This window comes from Oncorhynchus clarkii, chromosome 31 (genome assembly GCF_045791955.1).
Source record: "Oncorhynchus clarkii lewisi isolate Uvic-CL-2024 chromosome 31, UVic_Ocla_1.0, whole genome shotgun sequence".
Lineage (NCBI taxonomy): Eukaryota > Metazoa > Chordata > Actinopteri > Salmoniformes > Salmonidae > Oncorhynchus > Oncorhynchus clarkii.
The window spans coordinates 5,595,091-5,622,703 of NC_092177.1; the positions used below are offsets into that span (position 1 = coordinate 5,595,091).

At 42.9% G+C, this 27,613-nt stretch overlaps 2 protein-coding genes across 3 annotated transcripts in view; both read left to right on the plus strand.

Moving 5' to 3' along the window:
* Nucleotides 1-10,953, plus strand: part of LOC139390580 (AHNAK nucleoprotein) — a 56,963-nt gene extending 46,010 nt beyond the window's left edge. The window contains exons 7-8 of the mRNA XM_071137787.1: nucleotides 12-1,253; nucleotides 1,434-10,953. Of these exons, the coding sequence (XP_070993888.1) occupies nucleotides 12-1,253; nucleotides 1,434-9,607 (9,416 nt within the window). The 3' untranslated portion in view covers nucleotides 9,608-10,953. The remainder of the gene's footprint in view (nucleotides 1-11; nucleotides 1,254-1,433) is intronic.
* Nucleotides 10,954-13,456: 2,503 nt separating this feature from the next.
* LOC139390548 (kelch-like protein 4) overlaps nucleotides 13,457-27,613 on the plus strand; it is a 65,284-nt gene continuing 51,127 nt past the window's right edge. Inside the window, exons 1-2 of one of the 2 annotated variants that reach the window (XM_071137743.1) lie at nucleotides 13,457-13,795; nucleotides 17,167-17,249. In XM_071137743.1, coding sequence (XP_070993844.1) covers nucleotides 17,170-17,249 — 80 coding nt within the window. In that variant the 5' untranslated portion in view covers nucleotides 13,457-13,795; nucleotides 17,167-17,169. The remainder of the gene's footprint in view (nucleotides 13,796-17,166; nucleotides 17,250-27,613) is intronic. The other variant, XR_011629524.1, reaches the window with a different exon arrangement.

The following is a 27,613-nucleotide window of genomic DNA, read 5'->3' on the forward strand; positions in this document are numbered from 1 at the left end:
CAATCTGAAAGGTCCAAAGATGAAAGGAGATATCGATGTTTCAGGGCCCAAGATAGAAGGAGACCTCAAAGCACCCAAAGTAGACATAGAGGGGCCAGATCTTGACATTGAAGGTTCAGGAGGATTTAAGATGCCAAAGATGAAGATGCCATCATTTGGATTCAAAGGTCCTAAATTGGAGGGTCCAGATGTTGATGTTAACCTACCAAAAGCTGATATAGACATCAAAGCGCCAAAAGTGGACATTAAAGGTCCAGAACTTGACATTGAAGGCCCTGATGGTAAAATCAAAGGGCCAAAATTCAAGATGCCATCAATTTCAGGACCGAAGATCTCCATGCCTGATGTGGATTTCAACCTAAAAGGTCCAAAGATGAAGGGAGATTTCGACGTGTCAGGGCCCAAGATAGAAGGAGACCTCAAAGCACCCAAAGTAGACATAGAGGGGCCAGATCTTGACATTGAAGGTTCAGGAGGATTTAAGATGCCAAAGATGAAGATGCCATCATTTGGATTCAAAGGTCCTAAATTGGAGGGTCCAGATGTTGATGTTAACCTACCAAAAGCTGATATAGACATCAAAGCGCCAAAAGTGGACATTAAAGGTCCAGAACTTGACATTGAAGGCCCTGATGGTAAAATCAAAGGGCCGAAATTCAAGATGCCGTCAATGTCAGGACCAAAGATCTCCATGCCTGATGTGGACTTCAATCTGAAAGGTCCCAAGATGAAGGGAGATGTTGATATGTCAGGAGAACTTAAAGCACCCAAAGTAGACATTGAAGGTCCAGATCTTGACATTGAAGGTCCAGATGGAAAAATCAAAGGGCCAAAATTCAAGATGCCATCAATTTCAGGACCGAAGATCTCCATGCCTGATGTGGATTTCAACCTTAAAGGTCCAAAGATGAAGGGAGATTTCGACGTGTCAGGGCCCAAGATAGAAGGAGACCTCAAAGCACCCAAAGTAGACATAGAGGGGCCAGATCTTGACATTGAAGGTTCAGGAGGATTTAAGATGCCAAAGATGAAGATGCCATCATTTGGATTCAAAGGTCCTAAATTGGAGGGTCCAGATGTTGATGTTAACCTGCCAACAGCTGATATAGACATCAAAGCGCCCAAAGTGGACATTAAAGGTCCAGAACTTGACATTGAAGGCCCTGATGGTAAAATCAAAGGGCCGAAATTCAAGATGCCGTCAATGTCAGGACCAAAGATCTCCATGCCTGATGTGGACTTCAATCTGAAAGGTCCCAAGATGAAGGGAGATGTTGATATGTCAGGAGAACTTAAAGCACCCAAAGTAGGCATTGAAGGTCCAGATCTTGAAATTGAAGGTCCAGATGGAAAAATCAAAGGACCAAAATTCAAGATGCCATCAATTTCAGGACCGAAGATCTCCATGCCTGATGTGGATTTCAACCTAAAAGGTCCAAAGATGAAGGGAGAATTCGACGTGTCAGGGCCCAAGATAGAAGGAGACCTCAAAGCACCCAAAGTAGACATAGAGGGGCCAGATCTTGACATTGAAGGTTCAGGAGGATTTAAGATGCCAAAGATGAAGATGCCGTCTTTTGGATTCAAAGGTCCTAAATTGGAGGGTCCAGATGTTGATGTTAACCTGCCAAAAGCTGATATAGACATCAAAGCGCCCAAAGTTGACATTAAAGGTCCAGAACTTGACATTGAAGGCCCTGATGGTAAAATCAAAGGGCCGAAATTCAAGATGCCGTCAATGTCAGGACCAAAAATCTCCATGCCTGATATGGACTTCAATCTGAAAGGTCCCAAAATGAAGGGAGATGTTGATATGTCAGTAGAACTTAAAGCACCCAAAGTAGACATTGAAGGTCCAGATCTTGAAATTGAAGGTCCAGATGGAAAAATCAAAGGAGCAAAATTCAAGATGCCATCAATTTCAGGACCGAAGATCTCCATGCCCGATGTGGACTTCAATCTGAAAGGTCCAAAGATGAAAGGAGATTTCGATGTGTCAGGGCCCAAGATAGAAGGAGACCTCAAAGCACCAAAAGTAGACATAGAGGGGCCAGATCTTGACATTGAAGGTTCAGGAGGATTTAAGATGCCAAAGATGAAGATGCCGTCTTTTGGAATCAAAGGTCCTAAATTGGAGGGTCCAGATGTTGATGTTAACCTGCCAAAAGCTGATATAGACATCAAAGCACCAAAAGTGGACATTAAAGGTCCAGAACTTGACATTGAAGGCCCTGATGGTAAAATCAAAGGGCCGAAATTCAAGATGCCGTCAATGTCAGGACCAAAGATCTCCATGCCTGATGTGGACTTCAATCTGAAAGGTCCAAAAATGAAGGGAGACGTGGACATGTCTGTGCCAATGATTGAAGGTGACCTGAAAGCACCCAAAGTTGATATTGAAGGGCCAGATGTTGACATTGAAGGTTCAGGAGGATTTAAGATGCCAAAGATGAAGATGCCCTCTATTTCTGGCCCCAAAATGTCGATGCCTGATATTGATTTCAATATAAAAGGTCCAAAGTTCAAGGGGGGAGTTGAGGGAGAAATCAGTACACCCAAATCTGAATTTGAGGGATTGGATATCTCAATTGAGAGTCCTGACATTACACCAAAGAAGTCTAAGTTCAAAATGCCAAAGTTTGGATTCGGAGGGCCAAAAGTCAAGTCTCCTGAGGTTGATGTAAATCTAGCAAAAGCAGATATCAATATCAAAACACCGAAAGGTAGTGTTTCAGACCTTGAGCTTGATGTTGGGGCTACCAGCCCTAAGGTCAAAGGATCCAAATTCAAAATGCCAAAATTTGGATTCAGAAGCCCGAAAGTAGAGATACCCGATATAGATATTAACATACCTAAATCTGATGTCGGCATTAAGGGACCCAGTGTTGACATTAAAGTTCCGGAAATTGACATTGAATGCCCTGATGGCAAAATCAAGGGCCCAAAATTCAAGATGCCATCAATATCAGGACCAAAGATCTCTATGCCTGATATGGACTTTGACCTGAAAGGTCCAAAGATGAAGGGAGATGTGGACATGTCTGTGCCAATGATTGAAGGAGAACTCAAAGCACCCAAAGTAGATATTGAAGGTCCAGATGTTGACATTGAAGGTTCAGGAGGATTTAAGATGCCAAAGATGAAGATGCCATCCTTTGGATTCAAAGGACCCAAACTGGAGGGGCCAGATGTTGATATCAACCTTCCTAAAGCTGACATTGATATTAAGGGCCCCAACGTTGACATCAAAGGTCCAGAACTGGACATTGAATGCCCAGATGGTAAAATCAAAGGGCCGAAATTCAAGATGCCTTCCATATCAGGACCAAATATCTCCATGCCTGACATGGACTTCAACCTGAAAGGTCCAAAGATGAAGGGAGATGTTGATATTTCAGGAGACCTCAAAGCACCCAAAGTAGACATTAAAGGTCCAGATGTTGACATCGAAGGTTCAGGAGGATTTAAGATGCCAAAGATGAAAATGCCATCCTTTGGATTCAAAGGACCTAACCTGGAGGGTCCGGATGTCGATCTCAACTTACCTAAAGCTGACATTAATGTTGAAGGTCCAGAAATTGACATTGAAGGGTATGATGGTAAAATCAGAGGGCCAAAATTCAAGATGCCTTCAATGTCAGGACCAAAGATATCAATGCCAGATATGGATTTCAACCTGAAAGGTCCAAAGGTAAAGGGAGATTTTGATGTGTCAGTCCCCAAGATCGAAGGAGACCTCAAAGCACCCAAAGTAGACATTAAAGGTCCAGATGTTGACATCGAAGGTTCAGGAGGATTTAAGATGCCAAAGATGAAGATGCCATCATTTGGATTCAAAGGACCCAAACTGGAGGGGCCAGATGTTGATATCAACCTTCCTAAAGCTGACATTGATATTAAGGGGCCCAACGTTGACATCAAAGGTCCAGAACTGGACATTGAAGGCCCAGATGGTAAAATCAAAGGGCCGAAATTCAAGATGCCTTCAATGTCAGGACCAAATATCTCCATGCCTGATGTGGACTTCAACCTGAAAGGTCCAAAGATGAAGGGAGATGTTGATATGTCAGGAGACCTCAAAGCACCCAAAGTAGACATTAAAGGTCCAGATGTTGACATCGAAGGTTCAGGAGGATTTAAGATGCCAAAGATGAAAATGCCATCCTTTGGATTCAAAGGACCTAACCTGGAGGGTCCGGATGTCGATCTCAACTTACCTAAAGCTGACATTAATGTTGAAGGTCCAGAAATTGACATTGAAGGGTATGATGGTAAAATCAGAGGGCCAAAATTCAAAATGCCTTCAATGTCAGGACCAAAGATATCAATGCCAGATATGGATTTCAACCTGAAAGGTCCAAAGGTAAAGGGAGATTTTGATGTGTCAGTCCCCAAGATCGAAGGAGACCTCAAAGCACCCAAAGTAGACATTGAAGGTCCAGATGTTGACATTGAAGGTTCAGGAGGATTTAAGATGCCAAAGATGAAGATGCCATCATTTGGATTCAAAGGACCCAAACTGGAGGGGCCAGATGTTGATATCAACCTTCCTAAAGCTGACATTGATATTAAGGGGCCCAACGTTGACATCAAAGGTCCAGAACTGGACATTGAAGGCCCAGATGGTAAAATCAAAGGGCCGAAATTCAAGATGCCTTCCATATCAGGACCAAAGATCTCCATGCCTGATGTGGACTTCAACCTGAAAGGTTCGAAGATGAAGGGAGATGTTGATATGTCAGGAGACCTCAAAGCACCCAAAGTAGACATTAAAGGTCCAGATGTTGACATCGAAGGTTCAGGAGGATTTAAGATGCCAAAGATGAAAATGCCATCCTTTGGATTCAAAGGACCTAACCTGGAGGGTCCGGATGTCGATCTCAACTTACCTAAAGCTGACATTAATGTTGAAGGTCCAGAAATTGACATTGAAGGGTATGATGGTAAAATCAGAGGGCCAAAATTCAAGATGCCTTCAATGTCAGGACCAAAGATATCAATGCCAGATATGGATTTCAACCTGAAAGGTCCAAAGGTAACGGGAGATTTTGATGTGTCAGTCCCCAAGATCGAAGGAGACCTCAAAGCACCCAAAGTAGACATTAAAGGTCCAGATGTTGACATCGAAGGTTCAGGAGGATTTAAGATGCCAAAGATGAAGATGCCATCATTTGGATTCAAAGGACCCAAACTGGAGGGGCCAGATGTTGATATCAACCTTCCTAAAGCTGACATTGATATTAAGGGGCCCAACGTTGACATCAAAGGTCCAGAACTGGACATTGAAGGCCCAGATGGTAAAATCAAAGGGCCGAAATTCAAGATGCCTTCCATATCAGGACCAAATATCTCCATGCCTGACATGGACTTCAACCTGAAAGGTCCAAAGATGAAGGGAGATGTTGATATGTCAGGAGACCTCAAAGCACCCAAAGTAGACATTACAGGTCCAGATGTTGACATTGAAGGTTCAGGAGGATTTAAGATGCCAAAGATGAAAATGCCATCCTTTGGATTCAAAGGACCTAACCTGGAGGGTCCGGATGTCGATCTCAACCTACCTAAAGCTGACATTAATGTTGAAGGTCCAGAAATTGACATTGAAGGGTATGATGGTAAAATCAGAGGGCCAAAATTCAAGATGCCTTCAATGTCAGGACCAAAGATATCAATGCCAGATATGGATTTCAACCTGAAAGGTCCAAAGGTAAAGGGAGATTTTGATGTGTCAGTCCCCAAGATCGAAGGAGACCTCAAAGCACCCAAAGTAGACATTGAAGGTCCAGATGTTGACATTGAAGGTTCAGGAGGATTTAAGATGCCAAAGATGAAGATGCCATCATTTGGATTCAAAGGACCCAAACTGGAGGGGCCAGATGTTGATATCAACCTTCCTAAAGCTGACATTGATATTAAGGGGCCCAACGTTGACATCAAAGGTCCAGAACTGGACATTGAAGGCCCAGATGGTAAAATCAAAGGGCCGAAATTCAAGATGCCTTCCATATCAGGACCAAAGATCTCCATGCCTGATGTGGACTTCAACCTGAAAGGTCCCAAGATGAAGGGAGATGTTGATATGTCAGGAGACCTCAAAGCACCCAAAGTAGACATTAAAGGTCCAGATGTTGACATCGAAGGTTCAGGAGGATTTAAGATGCCAAAGATGAAAATGCCATCCTTTGGATTCAAAGGACCTAACCTGGAGGGTCCGGATGTCGATCTCAACTTACCTAAAGCTGACATTAATGTTGAAGGTCCAGAAATTGACATTGAAGGGTATGATGGTAAAATCAGAGGGCCAAAATTCAAGATGCCTTCAATGTCAGGACCAAAGATATCAATGCCAGATATGGATTTCAACCTGAAAGGTCCAAAGGTAAAGGGAGATTTTGATGTGTCAGTCCCCAAGATCGAAGGAGACCTCAAAGCACCCAAAGTAGACATTGAAGGTCCAGATGTTGACATTGCAGGTTCAGGAGGATTTAAGATGCCAAAGATGAAGATGCCATCATTTGGATTCAAAGGACCCAAACTGGAGGGGCCAGATGTTGATATCAACCTTCCTAAAGCTGACATTGATATTAAGGGGCCCAACGTTGACATCAAAGGTCCAGAACTGGACATTGAAGGCCCAGATGGTAAAATCAAAGGGCCGAAATTCAAGATGCCTTCCATATCAGGACCAAAGATATCAATGCCAGATATGGATTTCAACCTGAAAGGTCCAAAGGTAAAGGGAGATTTTGATGTGTCAGTCCCCAAGATCGAAGGAGACCTCAAAGCACCCAAAGTAGACATTGAAGGTCCAGATGTTGACATTGCAGGTTCAGGAGGATTTAAGATGCCAAAGATGAAGATGCCATCATTTGGATTCAAAGGACCCAAACTGGAGGGGCCAGATGTTGATATCAACCTTCCTAAAGCTGAAATTGATATTAAGGGGCCCAACGTTGATATCAAAGGTCCAGAACTGGACATTGAAGGCCCAGATGGTAAAATCAAAGGGCCGAAATTCAAGATGCCTTCAATGTCAGGACCAAATATCTCCATGCCTGATGTGGACTTCAACCTGAAAGGTCCAAAGATGAAGGGAGATGTTGATATGTCAGGAGACCTCAAAGCACCCAAAGTAGATATTGAAGGTCCAGATGTTGACATTGAAGGTTCAGGAGGATTTAAGATGCCAAAGATGAAGATGCCATCCTTTGGATTCAAAGGACCCAAACTGGAGGGGCCAGATGTTGATATCAACCTTCCTAAAGCTGACATTGATATTAAGGGGCCCAACGTTGACATCAAAGGTCCAGAACTGGACATTGAAGGCCCAGATGGTAAAATCAAAGGGCCGAAATTCAAGATGCCTTCCATATCAGGACCAAAGATCTCCATGCCTGATGTGGACTTCAACCTGAAAGGTCCAAAGATGAAGGGAGATGTTGATATGTCAGGAGACCTCAAAGCACCCAAAGTAGACATTAAAGGTCCAGATGTTGACATCGAAGGTTCAGGAGGATTTAAGATGCCAAAGATGAAAATGCCATCCTTTGGATTCAAAGGACCTAACCTGGAGGGTCCGGATGTCGATCTCAACTTACCTAAAGCTGACATTAATGTTGAAGGTCCAGAAATTGACATTGAAGGGTATGATGGTAAAATCAGAGGGCCAAAATTCAAGATGCCTTCAATGTCAGGACCAAAGATATCAATGCCAGATATGGATTTCAACCTGAAAGGTCCAAAGGTAAAGGGAGATTTTGATGTGTCAGTCCCCAAGATCGAAGGAGACCTCAAAGCACCCAAAATAGACATCGAAGGTCCAGATGTTGAAGGTTCAGGAGGATTTAAGATGCCAAAGATGAAGATGCCATCATTTGGATTCAGAGGACCTAAACTGGAGGGTCCAGATGTGGATCTTAACCTACCTCAAGCTGATATTGACATCATGGTACCTAGTGTTGACATTTCACGTACAGATCTCGACATCAGAGGTCCTGATGCAAAGTTTTCAGGTGGTTCCCTTGATATGGGAAGTCCCAGTTTCAGTTTTGAAAAACCAGACATCAAGTTTCCAAAGTTCAAAGGTCCCATGTTTGGTATTAAGTCCCCAGAAGTTGAAGGTCCTGAACTGAATATTTCTCACAGAACGATTGATGTGAAAGCACCTGAGGTTGACATTAACCTTGGGGATGCAAATATCAAAGAACCTAAATTCAATGCACCAAAGATCCATATGGGAGGAAAGAGCCCCAAATTAGATGTTCATTTGCCAGAGGTTGACAGTAGTCTAGAAGTCCCTGATGTTGATGTTCTGGTCAAAGGAAAGAAAGGCAAATTCAAACTGCCCAAAATCAAAGGGAAAGCAAAGAAACCTGATGTCGATATTGACCTTGAAACATCAGGTGTAGATTTAGATGTTGACTCTCCTGAGCTTCACCTGAAAGGAGCAAAAGTAAAGAAACCCTTCTTTGGAAAACTTCATTTCCCCGATGTGGAATTTGATGTAAAATCTTCCAAAGTTAAAGGTGACTTGTCATCTGGGAGCCTACAAGCCAACATTGGGGGCCCAGATGTAAACGTGGAAGTCCCAGATGTCAAAACTAAGTCTAACATGAAATTTCCAGGGATGAAAATCAAAGGGCCCCAGGTAAATGTCCCTGATGTTGACGTAAATGTGAACGGGCAAAATCTGAAAGGAGAGGCAAGCCTCTCCGGAGGTTTTAAAGGTCCTAAGACAGATATCGGAGGAGGAGTAGAAGTAGACTCAAATGTTTCAGGATTCAGTGGACTACATTTCCCAGAGGGACACGTATCATTCCCCAAAATCAGTGTTCCAAAGTACCATGGACCAGAGATGGGAGTAGATGTTGATGCAAGGTTAGAAGCAGGGGCAGGAGCAGGGTTAGCAGTGGGGGGTGAGAAGGTTGATGTGCAGACTCCTTCGGTTATTGGTAGAGTTAGTTCTCCGAGCCTAGAGTTGCACGGCCCAGACGTGAAGAACAGTGGTGGTAAAGTGAATGTGAAGATGCCAAGGTTCGGTTTTGGCAAGTCAAAAGCAAAGGGAGGTAGTGCAGCAGATATTAGCTTTCAGGGGCCGGACGCAGAACTGGGAGCCGGTGGCGGCGTTAAGGGCTCCAAAGAGTTGAGTTTAAGTCATGGGGAGTTAGTAAGTGGCAAGTTGTCTGTAGAGGGAGGATCTGGGCATAGTGTGTCCCCTAAGAGCAAGTCAGCCTCACTGGATCTTTTTAAGAAATCAAGGCATCGGTCTTCCTCTGTGGCGAGTGACGAGGGAGATCTGGCTGTGTCTTCCCCCTCAAGTCACTTAAGTGCTGAGGGTTGCGACATCTCTGTTGATGTTGGGGGGGCCAAGGTGAAAGGAAAGAAGAGCAAGTCAAAGTTTGGCACCTTTGGTGGTTTTGGCTCAAAGTCGACGGGCTCATATGAAGTGACACTGGGTGAAGATAATGAAGAGAGAGTAGAGGGAAGTGGTGGTGTATCTCTCCCCTCTAAAAAGTCGAGAATCGCCTCATCTTCCAGCAGTGACAGTGGGTCTAGAGGTGGTTTCCATTTCCCAAAACTTGACTTTTCTATGTCACCAAAGAAATGAATGAATTGTTTAGGCTAATTATAAACTCTCTCGTATACTACCCAATTATCTTCTCCATATACACAACAGCCCTATCTGCTCAAGAATTTAAAACTTGACAGATGAGTTCACATCTCATCTCAATGTAACATTACGTGTGTGTTATTCCCTTCGGACTTTCTCCACACATTTTACTTATTACATATGGGGGTACATTACATTGTTCAGACTTCAATTTAACTGTAAATAAGATGAATCTGTATTGTAATATTAAGTATTGTCTTTTGTACATAGCCAAAATTTATTGAGCATAAATCTCACCAAATTTATACCAATAGTGCCTCACATGTTTAGTCCCATTGTTGTATTGCATTCTGTTAAAATGCATTTTGTCAAGATTAGGTATTTTTATATCCAGGGTTCTATTGCACAAAAAAATAGTATAGCTTCAATTGTTATTTTTAAGAAAAGTATGTTTATACACACAGACACACAGCAAAAAAACAACAACCTCAATAACTACTTTTCGTTTTTTATGTATGAAATTATTTACTTTTGTTTTTGAAACTTTGGATATGTACTTGTTGCAGAAGCTTATTTACTCAACATAAAGCCGTCCCTGTATACCAATGCAGTTAGAGACCATAATTGCAAATAAAAAACCAATGTTTCTGTTTACTAATGAATTCTATTTACTGTTGTTATTCATCTTTGAGAGAGAGCAGGCATTTTTGTTTTTGTCCAATTTGATTATTACAATTTGTCCCTTTTCGCTTCAAAACCTTTCATTTGAATTCTGCCAAAATGGAAGATGCACATTGAAAAATAGCATATGCTGAAGAAACCATTTGCATTTTTGTACAATCAAGATATTTAAAATGTAAAGAAGCAAATCATGACATTCTCTCTCTCTCTCTCTCTCTCTCTCTCTCTCTCTCTCTCTCTCTCTCTCTTTCTCTTTCTCTCCCCATCTCATCTGTCTCTCTCTCTCTCTCTCTCTCTCTCTCTCTCTCTTTCTCTCCCCATCTCATCTGTCTCTGTCTCTCTCTCTCTCTCTTTCTCTCCCCATCTCATCTGTCTCTGTCTCTCTCTCTCTCTCTCTCTCTCTCTCTCTTTCTCTTTCTCTCCCCATCTCATCTGTCTCTGTCTCTCTCTCTCTCTCTTTCTCTCCCCATCTCATCTGTCTCTGTCTCTCTCTCTCTCTCTCTCTCTCTCTCTCTCTCGCCATCTCTCTATTTCTCTCCCTCACTGTCTCACTTAATGCAAGTCTCTGGTGTTTGACGGAGTTGGAGTTTTTAATTGATTTGAGTCTATTGTGTCTCATGTGTTTCATTCTGCAAAATAAATCAAATAAATGGTTAACATACCAATTGTCCCTGATTTTATTTTATATCACCGTCTTTATCATCCCCACCCCATTATTTAACAATGTCACGCTCTGATCTATTTCACCTGTCCCTGTGATTGTCTCCACCCCCTCCAGGTGTTGCTTATTACCCCAGTGTATTTATCCCTGTATTTCCTGTCTCTCTGTGCCAGTGTATTTATCCCTGTATTTCCTGTCTCTCTGTACCAGTGTATTTATCTCTGTGTTTCCTGTCTCTCTGTACCAGTGTATTTATCCCTGTGTTTCCTGTCTCTCTGTACCAGTGTATTTATCCCTGTGTTTCCTGTCTCTCTGTACCAGTGTATTTATCCCTGTGTTTCCTGTCTCTCTGTACCAGTGTATTTATCCCTGTATTTCCTGTCTCTCTGTGCCAGTGTATTTATCCCTGTATTTCCTGTCTCTCTGTACCAGTGTATTTATCTCTGTGTTTCCTGTCTCTCTGTACCAGTGTATTTATCCCTGTGTTTCCTGTCTCTCTGTACCAGTGTATTTATCCCTGTGTTTCCTGTCTCTCTGTACCAGTGTATTTATCCCTGTGTTTCCTGTCTCTCTGTACCAGTGTATTTATCCCTGTGTTTCCTGTCTCTCTGTGACAGTGTATTTATCTCTGTGATTCCTGTCTCTCAGTGCCAGTTCGTCTTGTATGTTAGTCAAGTCAGCCAGCGTGTTTGTCCCGTACTCTTTTTGCTAATCTCTTTTTGAAAGTCCTCCCGGTTTTGACCCCTCTCTGGACTTCTTTCCCTCCTGCCTGCCCTGACCTTGATTCTGCCTGCCCTGACCTTGATTCTGCCTGCCCTGACCTTGATTCTGCCTGCCCTTCGGTACCTTTTGGACTCTGAACTGGTTCTGACCCTTTTGCTTGTCTGCGACCATTCTCTTGCCTTCCCCTATTGGATGAATAAACATTGTAAGACTCCAACCGTCTAACCTCCTGCGTCTGGGTCTCTCGCCTTGTGTCATGATAAACAATAATATTACACAACCTAATATGTTTAGACATATAGCGGATACATGACATGGAAAAATACCATATGAAGGACTATGCTGTCAGGAAATCACACTGAGGCTCTCCTATAGAGTACAGAGCAGTCAACCACACCCTGTGGAGTGTAGTGCACTTTCAGAGAACGCGTCTATTTGGAGAGAGGTCTTAGCGGTGACGTTGAAACGGTTTTACAACAGTATTAATATTACTACATGTGGCAAGAGGAGGAGGCAGAGTTGTGGTTAACTTATTGAGAAATGGCTATAAGGCCTGCATCCCCCTTTTCCCTATATAGTGTACAACAGAGAGTATAGTGACTCAGTCAGTGAGAGGAAGCCTATTTTCATCAACTAACTATTTTTCTTTGAGACTTGTTGTTGTGAGTGTGTTGTTTTAGATCATTTGACTATGTACAGACTCAGTGAGCATAGCCTTGCTATTGAGAAAGGCCGCCGTAGGCAGACATGGCTCTCAAGAGAAGACAGGCCATGTGCTCACTGCCCACAAAATGAGGTGGAAACTGAGCTGCACTTCCTAACCTCCTGCCCAATGTATGACCATATTAGAGAGACATATTTCCCTCAGATTACACAGATCCACAAAGAATTTGAAAACAAATCCAATTTTGAAAAACTCCCATATCTACTGGGTGAAATTCCACAGTGTGCCATCACAGCAGCAAGATTTGTGACCTGTTGCCACGAGAAAAGGGCAACCAGTGAAGAACACACACCATTGTAAATACAACCCATATTTATGCTTATTTATTTTATCTTGTGTCCTTTAACCATTTGTACATTGTTAAAACACTGTATATATATATATAATATGACATTTGTAATGTCTTTACTGTTTTGAAACCTCTGTATGTGTAATGTTTACTGTTAATTTTTGTTGTTTTTCACTTTATATATTCACTTTGTATGTTGTCTACCTCACTTGCTTTGGCAATGTTAATACATGTTTCCCATGCCAATAAAGCCCTTGAATTGAATTGAATTGAATTGAATTGAGAGAGAGAGAGAGAGACAGAGAGAGAGAGACAGAGAGAGAGACAGAGAGAGACAGAGAGAGAGAGAGACAGAGAGAGAGAGAGACAGAGAGAGAGAGAGAGAGAGAGAGAGAGAGAGAGAGAGAGAGAGAGAGAGAGAGAGAGAGAGAGAGAGAGAGAGAGAGAGAGAGAGAGAGACAGAGAGAGAGAGAGACAGAGAGAGAGAGAGAGAGAGAGAGAGGGGGTGTGAATTATAAATGTGTTGCATTTTGATTATTTGCTGACTGATCTGTATTAATATTACTACATGTGGCAAGAGGAGGAGGCAGAGTTGTGGTTAACTTGTGGAGAAATAGCTATAAGGCCTGCATCCCCTATTCCCTAAATAGTGCAATGCTTTTGGCAAGAGCCCTAAGGGTCCTGGTCAAAATAAGTGCACTATATAGGTGATAGGGTGCTATTTGGGACATATTCTGCATGTAGTATAGCTGTAGCCTACCATTGCCCACACAGTGTTTTGGCAAGAACACAGGAAGTCTTCCCTGTTCCTGGTTGTTTGAATGTAATTGTTGCTGAGGCAGCGTAGAGGAAGGAACTCTTCAGGAATTTCCTTTAAAAGAGGAAAGTGCTCTTTTTCCTTTTGTGAAGCCAAAATATTTGTCAGCTAAAGAGGACATTGGGAACCTAAAACCACAATGGAACATTTCATTGGAGACTTTAGTTACTGGAGACACTAGTTTGTAGTAGTGCTGGTTTACAAAACTTTTAGAGACATCCAGATACCAAATAGTTGGTTAGAGAGGAAAATAAGACCGTCTGGATGAAAGAACGGGATTCCTTTGACAGGTAAGAACTATGTTCTGTTTTTGAAGTTAGTGACTAGACGTGTAACACTTGAGCTACATCACGAGGTGTAAGACTTCTTTCCTTCTTATCATTTTATCTAATAATATTTGTCACTATTTTTGTCACTGAGGATACTCATAATACTTAAATCATTACCGTGTTTAGGGTTTCTCTGACATGAGCTTCAAATAAATTCCCATTGCCCTGTGTCCTTTCCCTGGCTTGGCTTGGCCGTCCACCGTCATTAATAAATTCCCATTGCCCTGTGTCCTTTCCCTGGCTTGGCTTGACCGTCCACCATTATTAATAAACTATATTACTAAATGTCTTAGTATTGATTCAAGGAAAAACCTCAGATGCCCAGACACAAACTGCACATTAAATGTAATTTTTTTATACATTTTTCTCTCCTGACGTCCAGAGTCCCACATGTCCCCCTTTTCCCTATATAGTGTACTACAGAGAGTATAGTGACTCAGTCAGTGAGAGGAAGCCTATTTTCATAAACTAACTATTTTTCTTTGAGACTCGATGTTGGGAGTTGTTTCAAATAACCTTAAAGACTGATTGTTGCATTTAAATTGTCAGTGAGAGACAGAGAGAGAGACAGAGTGAGAGAGACAGAGAGAGAGAGACAGAGAGAGAGCGAGAAAGAGACAGAGAGAGAGAGACAGAGAGAGAGCGAGAAAGAGACAGAGAGAGAGAGACAGAGACAGAGCGAGAGAGAGAGACAGAGAGAGAGAGACAGAGAGAGAGAGACAGAGAGAGAGACAGAGAGAGCGAGAAAGAGAGACAGAGAGAGCGAGAAAGAGAGACAGAGACAGAGCGAGAGAGAGAGACAGAGAGAGAGAGACAGAGAGAGAGACAGAGAGAGCGAGACAGAGAGACAGACAGAGCGAGAGAGAGAGACAGAGAGAGCGAGAAAGAGACAGAGAGAGAGAGAGAGACAGAGACAGAGACAGAGAGAGAGAGACAGTGAGCGAGAGAGAGACAGTGAGAGCGAGAAAGAGACAGAGAGAGAGAGAGAGAGACAGAGACAGAGAGAGAGACAGCGAGAGCGAGAAAGAGACAGAGAGATAGAGCAGAGGGTTAGGGAGTGTGTGAATTATAAATGTGTTGCATTTTGATAATTTGCTGTCTGACCTGCCTGGAGTTCATGCATATGAACAATGGTGAATTATATTTTGAATCAACCAGAGCATACAGTACTCATACACATGACATGTGTCTTGAACAATACTGAGAATCTATTACAACATGTATTACAGAAATTACAGTTTGGTAAAAAAATATCATAGCTAATTCATAGCATTTCTCTATCCAACTTCTTTTGTCAAATACTAAAGACCGAGGCCGGGATTCAATTCCGTTGGCTATGTTAGCTATGCACCTTTTCAAGGCAATGTTTCTGCATTCACAGAGAAGCATTCACAGAGGAGCATCCACAGAGAAGCATTCACAGAGAAGCATCCACAGAGAAGCATTCACAGAGAAGCATTCACAGTGGGGGAAATGGGTTTGAAATGACTTAAGTGCTTTCTAAATATAGCAGGACTCAAATCATAAACAACTTACTATAAGATTTAACTTGTCATTCAGGGCAGGTGGGGTAGATACCCACCTAGTGGTGACCTGTCATTCAGGTCAAGTGGGGTAGATACCCACCCAGTGGTGACCTGTCATTCAGGTCAAGTGGGGTAGATACCCACCTAGTGGTGACCTGTCATTCAGGTCAAGTGGGGTAGATACCTACCTGTTTTGTGCCCCAGCTGTTTAGCAATACAATAACTGCTTTGTGCTTGTTTTTCATGTTGTTTTGGCATTAATATGTATCACAAATCAGTTTGCAAACAACGGGAAAAAAAATGACAAATTAATTACTTAATAAAGCCACATACAAACATGGTGTCTTTTTTGCTTTCTTGAGTAAGGCAGCTCCAACAAGCAGGTGTTTCAGCCCAGCTCAGTGCTTTCTTGAGTAAGGCAGCTCCAACAAGCAGGTGTTTCAGCCCAGCTCAGTGCTTTCTTGAGTAAGGCAGCTCCAACAAGCAGGTGTTTCAGCCCAGCTCAGTGCTTTCTGTGGTGGTGGGGCAGCCAGCGGAAAATACGGAGCGTAGGGGTTGGTAATGTTGTCTAGTTGCGCTGTGATTGGCTCAGTGTTCTGTCACTCATAGGAACACTACGTCACCATAAATTCTACGGGGAGAACATTCAAGCCCCTTGGGTGCTGCCATAGAGTTACATTAGAAGTGCCCATCCAAAAAGGCTCAAGGTTATTGGCCACAGATAAAATTACGTCATATCACGTTATATCTACAGTAGCTTTGATTGGACTGACCATGTCAACATCATACTTTCAAAATCTTAGCTAGCATGCTAGCAATCATCATCATGATTCAAATCAACAATATACTGGCAAATCCTTTTCCATCCTTGTCATATGAAGAGGAATTATGAAGAGAAATTATAGATAAAATGTATTGGTGCTCATCTGACATTGGGCATAAACATTACACAACAAGTCAGAAATCGCAAATTCATCAAAGAGTGGTTTGGAAGGAATCCGTGACTAACTGCAAGCATTGCAAAGCAATCACTAACCTGCTATTCAGTGGAGTGGGTGTGTCGTCCAAGCCTGGGTTTAAGGGTCTCTTCTCCAAGCTTAAAAGGATAAACATTCAACATTGGCCATGCTGTCAATGACTTCTGCCACTTTCAGAACACCTGGAAACTCAGAACTGTGAAATCTCAGACTTCAGTGAGTTCAAGACAACTGGGAACTCGGAAAAAACGAGCTTCGACTGGGAAAATACGTATTTTCTTTCCCCCCCCCCTTTTTTCTCCCCAATTTTGTGGTATCCAATTGTTTAGTAGCTACTATCTTGTCTCATCGCTACAACTCCCGTACGGGCTCGGGAGAGACGGAGGCTGAATGTCATGCGTCCTCCGATACACAACCCAACCAAGCCGCACTGCTTCTTAACACAGCGCGCATCCAACCCGGAAGCCAGCCGCACCAATGTGTCGGAGGCTACACCGTGCACCTGGCAACCTTTGGCTAGCGCGCATTGCGCCCGGCCCACCACAGGAGTCGCCGGTGCGCGATGAGACAAGGAGATCCCTACCGACCAATCCCTCCCTAACCCGGACGACGCTAGGCCAATTGTGCGTCGCCCCACGGACCTCCCGGTCGCGGCCGGTTATGACAGAGCCTGGGCGCGAACCCAGGGACTCTGATGGCACAGCTGGCGCTGCAGTACAGCGCCCTTAACCACTGCGCCACCCGGGGAAAATAAGTTTTAATCGGCCATCCAACTCGGGCCTCTTTCTAGAGCTCCAACATCATGATTTGACCTTGTTTTTTTTTTCAGAGAATGCCAGACTTTGATGACAACATTTGCCCACGAAGGACCGCTGCGCCACCTTCCTGTTCAACTGAGCCCAGCACAACAAGGTGAGTCCAAAAACCGCTCAAATAGGGAGGGGACTTAACATCTAAGATTGACTTAGCTGTATCAATTTTGTATTAACTGTACAAACTGTCCTAATTTTGCTGGACCCCAGGAAGAGTAGCTGCTGCTTTTCAGCTAATGGGGATCCATAATAAACCCCAGGAAGAGTAGCTGCTGCTTTTCAGCTAATGGGGATCCATAATAAATACAAATACAAATCAATAAAGGTTAAATAAAAGTCAGTGAAGAAAACAGTTGCTTTAGGACTGACCCTTAAGTTACGGGCCGGTTTCACACACAAGGATTAAGCCTAGTCCCAGACTAAAATGCCTGTTTTGAGCTGTCTTAACTCAAAGAGACTTGCACAGACTTATCTTAAAATAGTCGTAGATTTAGCCTGTTCTGGATTAAACAAAGTCGATTGCAAGAGGGAGGATTAGAGCTACTCCAGGACTAAATTAAAGCTTAAATTAATCTTTCAAAGAGGCAGGTTTAACTTCTGCTTCAGTGCTGTTTGTGAGGGAGCCTGGACTATTTGTAATACCTAATTGAAGACCAACATGCACTACAGAGGCCAGCCAGACGAGTACTTGTGGATAGGAGTAATCCATTAAACTATACTTTGATGAAATAGCTTTTTGAGACCACTTTCGTATGTACAAAGAAAATGTATTGGAGATAATAACTTTGATTGAGCCTAGAATGTCCTCTCTGTCTCAAATGGGATAGTCATTACCCAATTCTCTCCAAGTTCTGATCACTTTGAGGTTTTTGGCATCTGGAATCATTCATCGTGAAACTGGTGCCAGTGACGCAACTGTGTGAAGACTAGTTCAAAGTCTGCAGGGGGCCATTTTGTGAACTGAGGAGTCTTTACATCTAGTTTCCTGATGCTGCTGGCCAAGCCAACTGTAAAGTCTGCAGGGGGCCATTTTGTGAACTGAGGAGTCTTTACATCTAGTTTCCTGATGCTGCTGGCCAAGCCAACTGTAAAGTCTGCAGGGGGCCATTTTGTGAACTGAGGAGTCTTTACATCTAGTTTCCTGATGCTGCTGGCCAAGCCAACTGTAAAGTCTGCAGGGGGCCATTTTGTGAACTGAGGAGTCTTTACATCTAGTTTCCTGATGCTGCTGGCCAAGCCAACTGTAAAGTCTGCAGGGGGCCATTTTGTGAACTGAGGAGTCTTTACATCTAGTTTCCTGATGCTGCTGGCCAAGCCAACTGTAAAGTCTGCAGGGGGCCATTTTGTGAACTGAGGAGTCTTTACATCTAGTTTCCTGATGCTGCTGGCCAAGCCAACTGTAAAGTCTGCAGGGGGCCATTTTGTGAACTGAGGAGTCTTTACATCTAGTTTCCTGATGCTGCTGGCCAAGCCAACTGTAAAGTCTGCAGGGGGCCATTTTGTGAACTGAGGAGTCTTTACATCTAGTTTCCTGATGCTGCTGGCCAAGCCAACTGTAAAGTCTGCAGGGGGCCATTTTGTGAACTGAGGAGTCTTTACATCTAGTTTCCTGATGCTGCTGGCCAAGCCAACTGTAAAGTCTGCAGGGGGCCATTTTGTGAACTGAGGAGTCTTTACATCTAGTTTCCTGATACTGCTGGCCAAGCCAACTGTAAAGTCTGCAGGGGGCCATTTTGTGAACTGAGGAGTCTTTACATCTAGTTTCCTGATGCTGCTGGCCAAGCCAACTGTAAAGTCTGCAGGGGGCCATTTTGTGAACTGAGGAGTCTTTACATCTAGTTTCCTGATGCTGCTGGCCAAGCCAACTGTAAAGTCTGCAGGGGGCCATTTTGTGAACTGAGGAGTCTTTACATCTAGTTTCCTGATACTGCTGGCCAAGCCAACTGTAAAGTCTGCAGGGGGCCATTTTGTGAACCGAGGAGTCTTTACATCTAGTTTCCTGATGCTGCTGGCCAAGCCAACTGTAAAGTCTGCAGGGGGCCATTTTGTGAACTGAGGAGTCTTTACATCTAGTTTCCTGATACTGCTGGCCAAGCCAACTGTAAAGTCTGCAGGGGGCCATTTTGTGAACCGAGGAGTCTTTACATCTAGTTTCCTGATGCTGCTGGCCAAGCCAACTGTAAAGTCTGCAGGGGGCCATTTTGTGAACTGAGGAGTCTTTACATCTAGTTTCCTGATACTGCTGGCCAAGCCAACTGTAAAGTCTGCAGGGGGCCATTTTGTGAACTGAGGAGTCTTTACATCTAGTTTCCTGATACTGCTGGCCAAGCCAACTGTAAAGTCTGCAGGGGGCCATTTTGTGAACTGAGGAGTCTTTACATCTAGTTTCCTGATACTGCTGGCCAAGCCAACTGTAAAGTCTGCAGGGGGCCATTTTGTGAACTGAGGAGTCTTTACATCTAGTTTCCTGATGCTGCTGGCCAAGCCAACTATAGAGTGCAATTCTATGAATATGGTACACTTCCCAGGAGTGATTGGCTGGTTAGATGGATGTCATGTTCCCATCAAGTGTCCATCAACTCCTGATGCTGAGGGGTACCGTAACCATAACAACTGGTTCTCCATCAACTCCTGATGCTGAGGGGTTCAGGAACCGTAAGAACTGGTTCTCCATCAATGTCGAAGGTGTATACACTCCCAATTTAGAGTTTTTCAAACATTGTTGCCCAGTTTCAGAGAGGAAACCAACAGCAATGTGCTCATACTTACCCTAATCAGGCTAAACATAGGTGTTCTCATTTAGACTTATTTACCTTACTCTATGACTCCATAGTCTCCAACGAACTAAGCATTTAGGCTAATTTACCTTACTCCATGACTCCATAGTCTCCAACAAACTAAGCATTTAGGCTTATTTACCTTACTCTATGACTCCATAGTCTCCAACGAACTAAGCATTTAGGCTTATTTACCTTACTCTATGACTCCATAGTCTCCAACGAACTAAGCATTTAGGTTTATTTACCTTACTCCATTACGTTCATGAAAGATACTTAAATGTCCTAGTTTAACTAGTACACATTAAGGCCGAACTCCTGGCTTAATTGACGCCCTGTCTGTGAAACTGGTCCTACACGTGTAAATGTGTTACCTATTGTAAAGTATTACTCTTATTGAAAACTTAATCAGTGGAACTTTTCATTCTGAATACGTTACAGTATACGCAGTACAATGCTTTTGTACATGAAGTCTAGAAATGTTAAATTATTCGATGATACTTTACAGCGGGAGAATTCCTGGTTAATAATTTAATATCTGTGGCCCCCTTAGATATAGTTAGATAGAAGGGGTGTCAAGCCGAAACATAAAAAAGAATGATCCTTGTTCTCCACACGTGACCTGGCATCCCTGCTGTTACTTGCATAGATTTAACATGCAGCATACAATGTATTAAACATGTGAAACGAATCTTACTGCTCCTACTTATGGTAAACCACTTTTTCTATTTAAAAAAAAAAAAAAAGTTTTATAAAAATGTACTGTATGATGGAAATTAAAGTCACAGTAGCATCAAATCTAAGGGAGCTATGCTATATGACATGGTTGGGGTCAATTCCGTTTAAATTCCAGTCAATTCAGAAAGTAAATGAAATTCCAAGTCAAAATGTTTCTCCAATAAGAAGCAATGACGAGAATTTGAATGTGAATGTCTGTGTATTTCCTGAATTGACAGGATTTAAATGAAATTGACCTCAACCTTGAGAAGAGATACAGTTCCGTTGACTAGAGGCTTAAAAGGTACAGTTAACATGACTACCTCAACTCTGTACCACCACACATACAATTATCTGTAAGGTCCCTCGGTCATACAGTGAATTTCCAACACAGATTCAACAACAAAGACCAGGGAGGTTTTCCATTGCCTCACAAAGAAGGGCACCTATTGGTAGATGGGTAAAAACAACAAAGGCAGACATTGAATGTCCCTTTGAGCATGGTGAAGTTATTAATTACACTATGGATGGTGTACCAAGACACCCAGTATACAATACAAAGATAGACACGTCCGTCCTAACTCAGATGCGCGAGAGGAAGGAAACCGCTCAGGAAAGTAAACCTAACTCAGACACGTGAGAGGAAGGAAACCGCTCAGGAAAGGAAACCTAACTCAGATGCGTGAGAGGAAGGAAACCGCTCAGGAAAGGAAACCTAACTCAGATGCGTGAGAGGAAGGAAACCGCTCAGGAAAGTAAACCTAACTCAGATGCGTGAGAGGAAGGGAACCGCTCAGGAAAGGAAACCTAACTCAGATGCGTGAGAGGAAGGAAACCGCTCAGGGATTTCACCATGAGGCCAATGGTGACTTTATAACAGTTACAGAGTTTAATGGCTGTGAAAGGAGAAAACTGAGGATGGATCAACAACATTGAAGTTACTCCACAACACTAACCTAATTGACAGAGTGAAAAGAATGAAGCCTGTACATAATACAAATATTCCAAAACACGCATCCTGTTTGCAATAAGGCACTAAAGTGTGGCAAACGTATTAATTGTATGTCCTGAATACAGAGCGTTATGTTTGGGGCAACTCCAACACCACACATCACTGAGTACCACTCTTCATATTTTCAAGCATGGTGGTGGCTGCATCATGTTATAGGTGTGTTTGTCATCGCCAAGGACTAGGGAGTTTTTTATGATAAAAAATAAACGTAATACAGCTAAGAACAGGCAAAATCCAAGACAAAAATCAGGTTCAGTCTGCTTTCCAACAGACACTGGAACACAAATTCACCTTTCAGCAGGACCTAAAGCACAAGGACAAATAGACAACAGAGTTGCTTGCCAAGATGACATTGAATGTTCCGTAGTTGCATAGTTACAGGTTTGACTTACAGTTGAAGTCAGAAGTTTACACACACTTAGGTTTGAGGCATTAAAACTCGTTTTTCAATCACTCCACAAATTTCTTGTTAACAAACCATAGTTTTGGCAAGTCTGTTAGGACATCTACTTTGTGCATTGACACAAGTAATTTGTCCAACAATTGTTTGCAGACAGATTATTTCACTTATAATTCACTGTATCACAATTCCAGTGGGTCAGAAGTTTACAGACACTAAGTTGACTGTGCCTTTAAACAGCTTATAAAATTCCAGAAAGTGATGTCATTGCTTTAGAAGCTTCTGATAGGCAAATCATTTGAGTAAATTGGTGTACCTGTGGATGTATTTCAAGGCCTACCTTCACACTCAATGCCTCTTTGCTTGACATCAGAGTAAAATCAAAAGAAATCAGCCAAGACATCCAGAATGAAAATTGTAGACTTCCACAAGTTTGGTTCATCCTTGGGAGCAATTTCCAAACACCTGAAGGTAAACCCTTTCATCTGTACAAACAACAGTATGCAATTATAAACACCATGGGACCACGCAGCCGTCATACCGCTCAGGAAGGAGACGTGTTCTGTCTCCTAGAGATGAACGTACTTTGGTGTAGGTAGAAAAGTGCAAATAAATCCCAGACCAACAGCAAAGGACCCTGTGAATATTCTGGAGGAAACAGGTAGAAAAGTATCCAAATCCACAGTAAAACGAGTCCTATATTGACGTAACCAAAATGGCGTAGCAGTGCAGACGTTGCTTGTCGTTCTTCCGTATACATTTAGTCTTTTTTGTCTTTTGTTTAAAATATATTAAAATAATTTTCAATCCCTTTTTTCCATTTTTAAATTAAATTAAATATTTAAATTAAAAATACTTTCCGGCAACCCGCCTCATCCAATGTGATACGGATCCGCTATTTTTAGACCTAGCCTAACCTAACCTAACCTAGCCAGAACCTCCATCAGAAGCTAACCAGCTAATTAGCTACTAGCTATTTTGTCATTGTTAGCCACTGCTAGCGGCCTTTACCTTTTGCACCGACAACAGCCACTTTTAGCCTGGATAACACTTCCCAGCCTGCCAGCATCGGACTGTTTCCTCCACTACAACACCGGATTCCTGCCATAAGCCCTGGACCATTACTCCTGATCATCACAGCTAGCTAGCTGCTACCGAGTGGCCCAGCCCCGAAGCTAGCTTTGAGCCAGGCCCACCTACTGGCCTGCTCAGTGATCACTCGGCTACACAGCTGATGCCTCCCGGACTCTTCACTAACACGACCAGAATTCAATACTCCACCGGTTTCTTGCCGTAAGCTCTGGGCCTTTGCATCGGATCAGCGCTGCTACCGAGTGGCTATATTGGCTAGCGCCCTTGTCCCGAAGCTAGTGCCAGTTAGCCGCGAGCCAGGCGCATCTCCTGGCTAGCAAACGAAATTACTCCAGCTACAATACCTCTTTTGCCAACTGACCAGGACCCCTCTGTCGACACGGAGCCCCGCCGTTCCATCACGACTGGTCTGCCAATGTAACTCCATCTGTTGTGTCCTCAACCGGCCTTTGCCTGACGTCGGAGCAGACGTTTCTACTAGCCCCGGCCTGCTATCTTTTTTTTGGACGCCGTGTCTCCAGCTTGCTAGCATAGTAACAACTACCCAGCGGCTTCCCTGTTTCATCTATTGTTTCACTGGACCCTATGATCACTTGGCTACATAGCTGATGCCCGCTGGACTGTTCAATAATTCACGGAACTCCATTTTTGTTTATTTTTTTGTCGGCCCCAACCTCGAACTCAGGCCCTGTGTTAAATGACCCTCTCTGCACATTCACCGCCATTTTACCTGTTGTTGTTGTCTCACCCGTTGTTGTCTCAGCTCTCCCAATCAACACCCGTAACTGCTTTAAGGCCTTGCTTTATGTCTCTCTCTAATGTCAATATGCCTTGTATACTGTTGTTTAGGATAGTTATCATTGTTTTAGTTTACTGCGGAGCCACTAGTCCCGCTCAACATGCCTCAGATACCTCCTTTGACCCACCTCCCACAAATGCGATGACCTCACCCAGCATAACTAGTGCCTCCAGAAATGCAACCTCTCTTATTGCCACTCAAAGATTAGGTTTACCTCCAGTGTACTTGCACCCTACCATACCCCTGTCTGTACATTATGGCCTGAATCTATCCTACCGCGCCTAGAAATCTGCTCCTTTTATTCTCTGACCTCAACGCACTAGATGACCAGTTTTGATAGCCTTTAGACTGTACCCTCATCCTACTCCTCCTCTGTTCCTCAGGTGATGTGGAGGTTAACCCAGGCCCTGCGTGTCCCCAGGTGCTCTCATTTGTTGACTTATGTTACCACAAAAGCCTTGGTTTCATGCATGTTAACATCAGAAGCCTCCTCCCTAAGTTTGATTTACTCACTGCTTTAGCACCCTGATGTCCTTGCCGTGTCTGAATCCTGGCTTAGGAAGGCCACCAAAAATTCTGAGATTTCCATCCCCAACTACAACATTTTCCGTCAAGATAGAACTGCCAAAAGGGGGTGGAGTTGCAATCTACTTCAGAGATAGCCTGCAAAGTTCTGTCATACTTTCCAGGCCTGTGCCTAAACAGTTCGAGCTTCTAATTAAAAAAATTCATCTCTCCAGAAATAAGTCTCTCACTGTTGCCACCTGTTATAGACACCCCTCAGCTCCCAGCTGTGCACTGGACACCATATGTGAATTGATTGCCCCCCCATCTATCTTCAGAGTTCCATCTGTTAGGTGACCTAAACTGGGACATGCTTAACAACTCGGCAGTCCTACAATCTAAGATAGAGGCTAGGTATAAATATAATAAGTCTCCAACTGCCTTGTTCAGGGGCAGAACGACAGAGTTGTACATTGTCAGCTTGGGGATTTGAACTTGCAACCTTTCGATTACTAGCCCAACGCTCTAAACACTAGGCTACCCTGCCGCCCCACATCTATCACTCCAGTGTTAATTTGCTAAATTGTAATTACTTCACTACTATTATCTATTTATTGCCTTTCCTCCTCACGCCATTCGCACACACTGTATATATACTTCTTTTTTTTCTACTGTGTTATTGACTCTACGCTTGTTTATTCCATGTGTAACTCTGTTGTTGTTTGAGTAGCACTGCTTTGCTTTATCTTGGCCAGGTCACAGTTGTTAATGAGCACTTGTTCTCAACTGGCCAACCTGGTTAAATAAAGGTGAAATAAAAAATAAAAAAATAACCCGAAAGGCCGCTCAGCAGTCGTAATTTTTTAAGAAATGTCCTCTAGTCTGATGAAACAAAAAGAGTTTATGTTTGGCCATAATGACCATCGTTATGTTTGGAGGAAGAAGGGGGATGCTTGCAAGCCGAAGAACACCATGCCAACTGTGAAGCACGGGGTGGCAGCATTATGTTTTGGGGGTGCTTTGCTGCAAGAGGGACTGGTGCACTTCACAAAATAGATGGCATCATGAGGAAAGGAAAATGATGTGGATATATTGAAGCAGCATCTCAAGACATCAGTCAGGAAGTTAAAGCTTGGTTGCAAATGTGTCTTCCAAATGAACAATGACCCCAAGCATACTTCCAAAGTTGTGGCAAAATGGCTTAAGGACAACAAAGTCAAGGTATTGGAGTGGCCATCACAAAGCCCTTAATCACAAAACCTCAATCCTATAGAAAATTTGTGGGCAGAACTGAAAAAGTGTGCGAGCAAGGAGGCCTTACAAACCTGACTCTGACACCAGCTCTGTCAGGAGGAATGGGCCAAAATTCACCCAACTTAATGTGGGAAGCTTGTGGAAGACTACCCAAAACGTTTGACCCAAGTTAAACAATTTAAAGGCAATGCTACCAAATACAAATTGAGTGTATGTAAACTTCTGACCCACTGGGAATGTGATGAAAGAAATAAAAGCTTAAATACATAATTTCTCTACTATTATTCTGCCATTTCACATTCTTAAAATAAAGTTGTGATCCTAACTGACCTAAGACAGGGAATGTTTACTGGGATTAAATGTCAGGAATTGTGGAAAAACTGAGTTTAAATGTATTTGGCTAAGATGTATGTAAACTCCCGATTTGTAAATCTTCTTGAAAATCTACAGCAAGATTTGAACATGGCTTTCTAGCAATGACGAACAACCAACTTGACAGAGCTTGAATAATTACAAATAGAATCATGTGCAAACATTCGACAGTCCAGGTGTGCAAAGCTCAAATAGACTTAGAGACTTACCCAGAAAGACTCACAGCTGTAATCACTGCTGAAGGTGATTCTAACATGTATTGACTCAGGGGGCTGAATATTTATCAAGATGTGTTTTTATTTATTTTTATATATATTTTTATTTTTAATAATTTTTTTTTAAATCCATTTTACATAGTATTTTGAGTAGATCGTTGACGACACATTTCAATCAAATAAATTTCATCACACTTTCACACTTTCTGACACAACAAAATTTGGAAAAGTAAAGGGGTGTGAATACTTTCTGAAGGCACAGTAAATATTTCAGAAGTGATCAAATATTCAAGGCTTAGAATGATAATGAATCAAGATTAAAACAATATGTCTCGATTCATTATAATTTAGTTTGAGCTTTTATTCATTTAAATTTAAATTTAGCTTTGCGATTCATTATCATTTAGTTTAGCTTTGCTTCATTATCATGTTGTTTTAGCCTCGATTCATTATCATTTAGTTTGAGAGAGAGACAGAGAGAGAGAGAGAGAGACAGAGAGAGAGAGAGAGAGAGAGGGAGAGAGAGAGACAGAGAGAGAGAGAGAGATGGAGAGAGAGAGGGAGAGAGAGAGAGTGAGAGAGAGAGAGAGAGAGAGGGGGAGAGAGAGACAGAGAGAGAGAGACAGAGAGAGAGACAGAGAGAGAGAGAGAGAGAGGGAGAGAGGGAGGGAGAGAGAGAGAGAGAGGGGGAGAGAAAGAGAGAGAGAGAGAGAGAGAGAGAGAGAGAGAGAGACGGAGAGAGAGACAGAGAGAGAGAGAGAGAGAGCGAGAGAGGGAGAGGCAGAGAGAGAGAGAGAGAGAGAGAGAGAGAGAGAGGGACAGAGAGAGAGAGAATTGTTTAATATTTTCTTGGCCTGTCAGTATTACGGTCAACTGATGGCTCACAGCATATGAATAAGTCATTGCGTGTAGTGGCTACAAGAGCTGTAAATTCCTCCTCTCCTCTGTATATAAGGCTGCATATAAGGCTGTGCTACAAACATAGCACCCTGTTCCCTATTTGGTTCACTACTTTTGACCAGGGCCCATAGGGCTCAGGTCAGAAGTAGTGCACTATATAGGCAATAGGGTGCCATTTGGGATGTAACCCTTTATATACAGAGCATGAGGCTAGGAGAAAGATGAGACACACTGCTGCAGCACATTGAAATCTACTGTTAACAGTCAGCAAGGCTATCATTCCCTCTCAGCAGCATGTACGAGCAAGAAATCATTCATCTTTGCTGGTGTACAGTATACAAAGCATTCATATATGAACGCACAGGAGCATATTGACAAAGGAAATTGCATACTGTAAATACGATATACTTTACGTAACACTT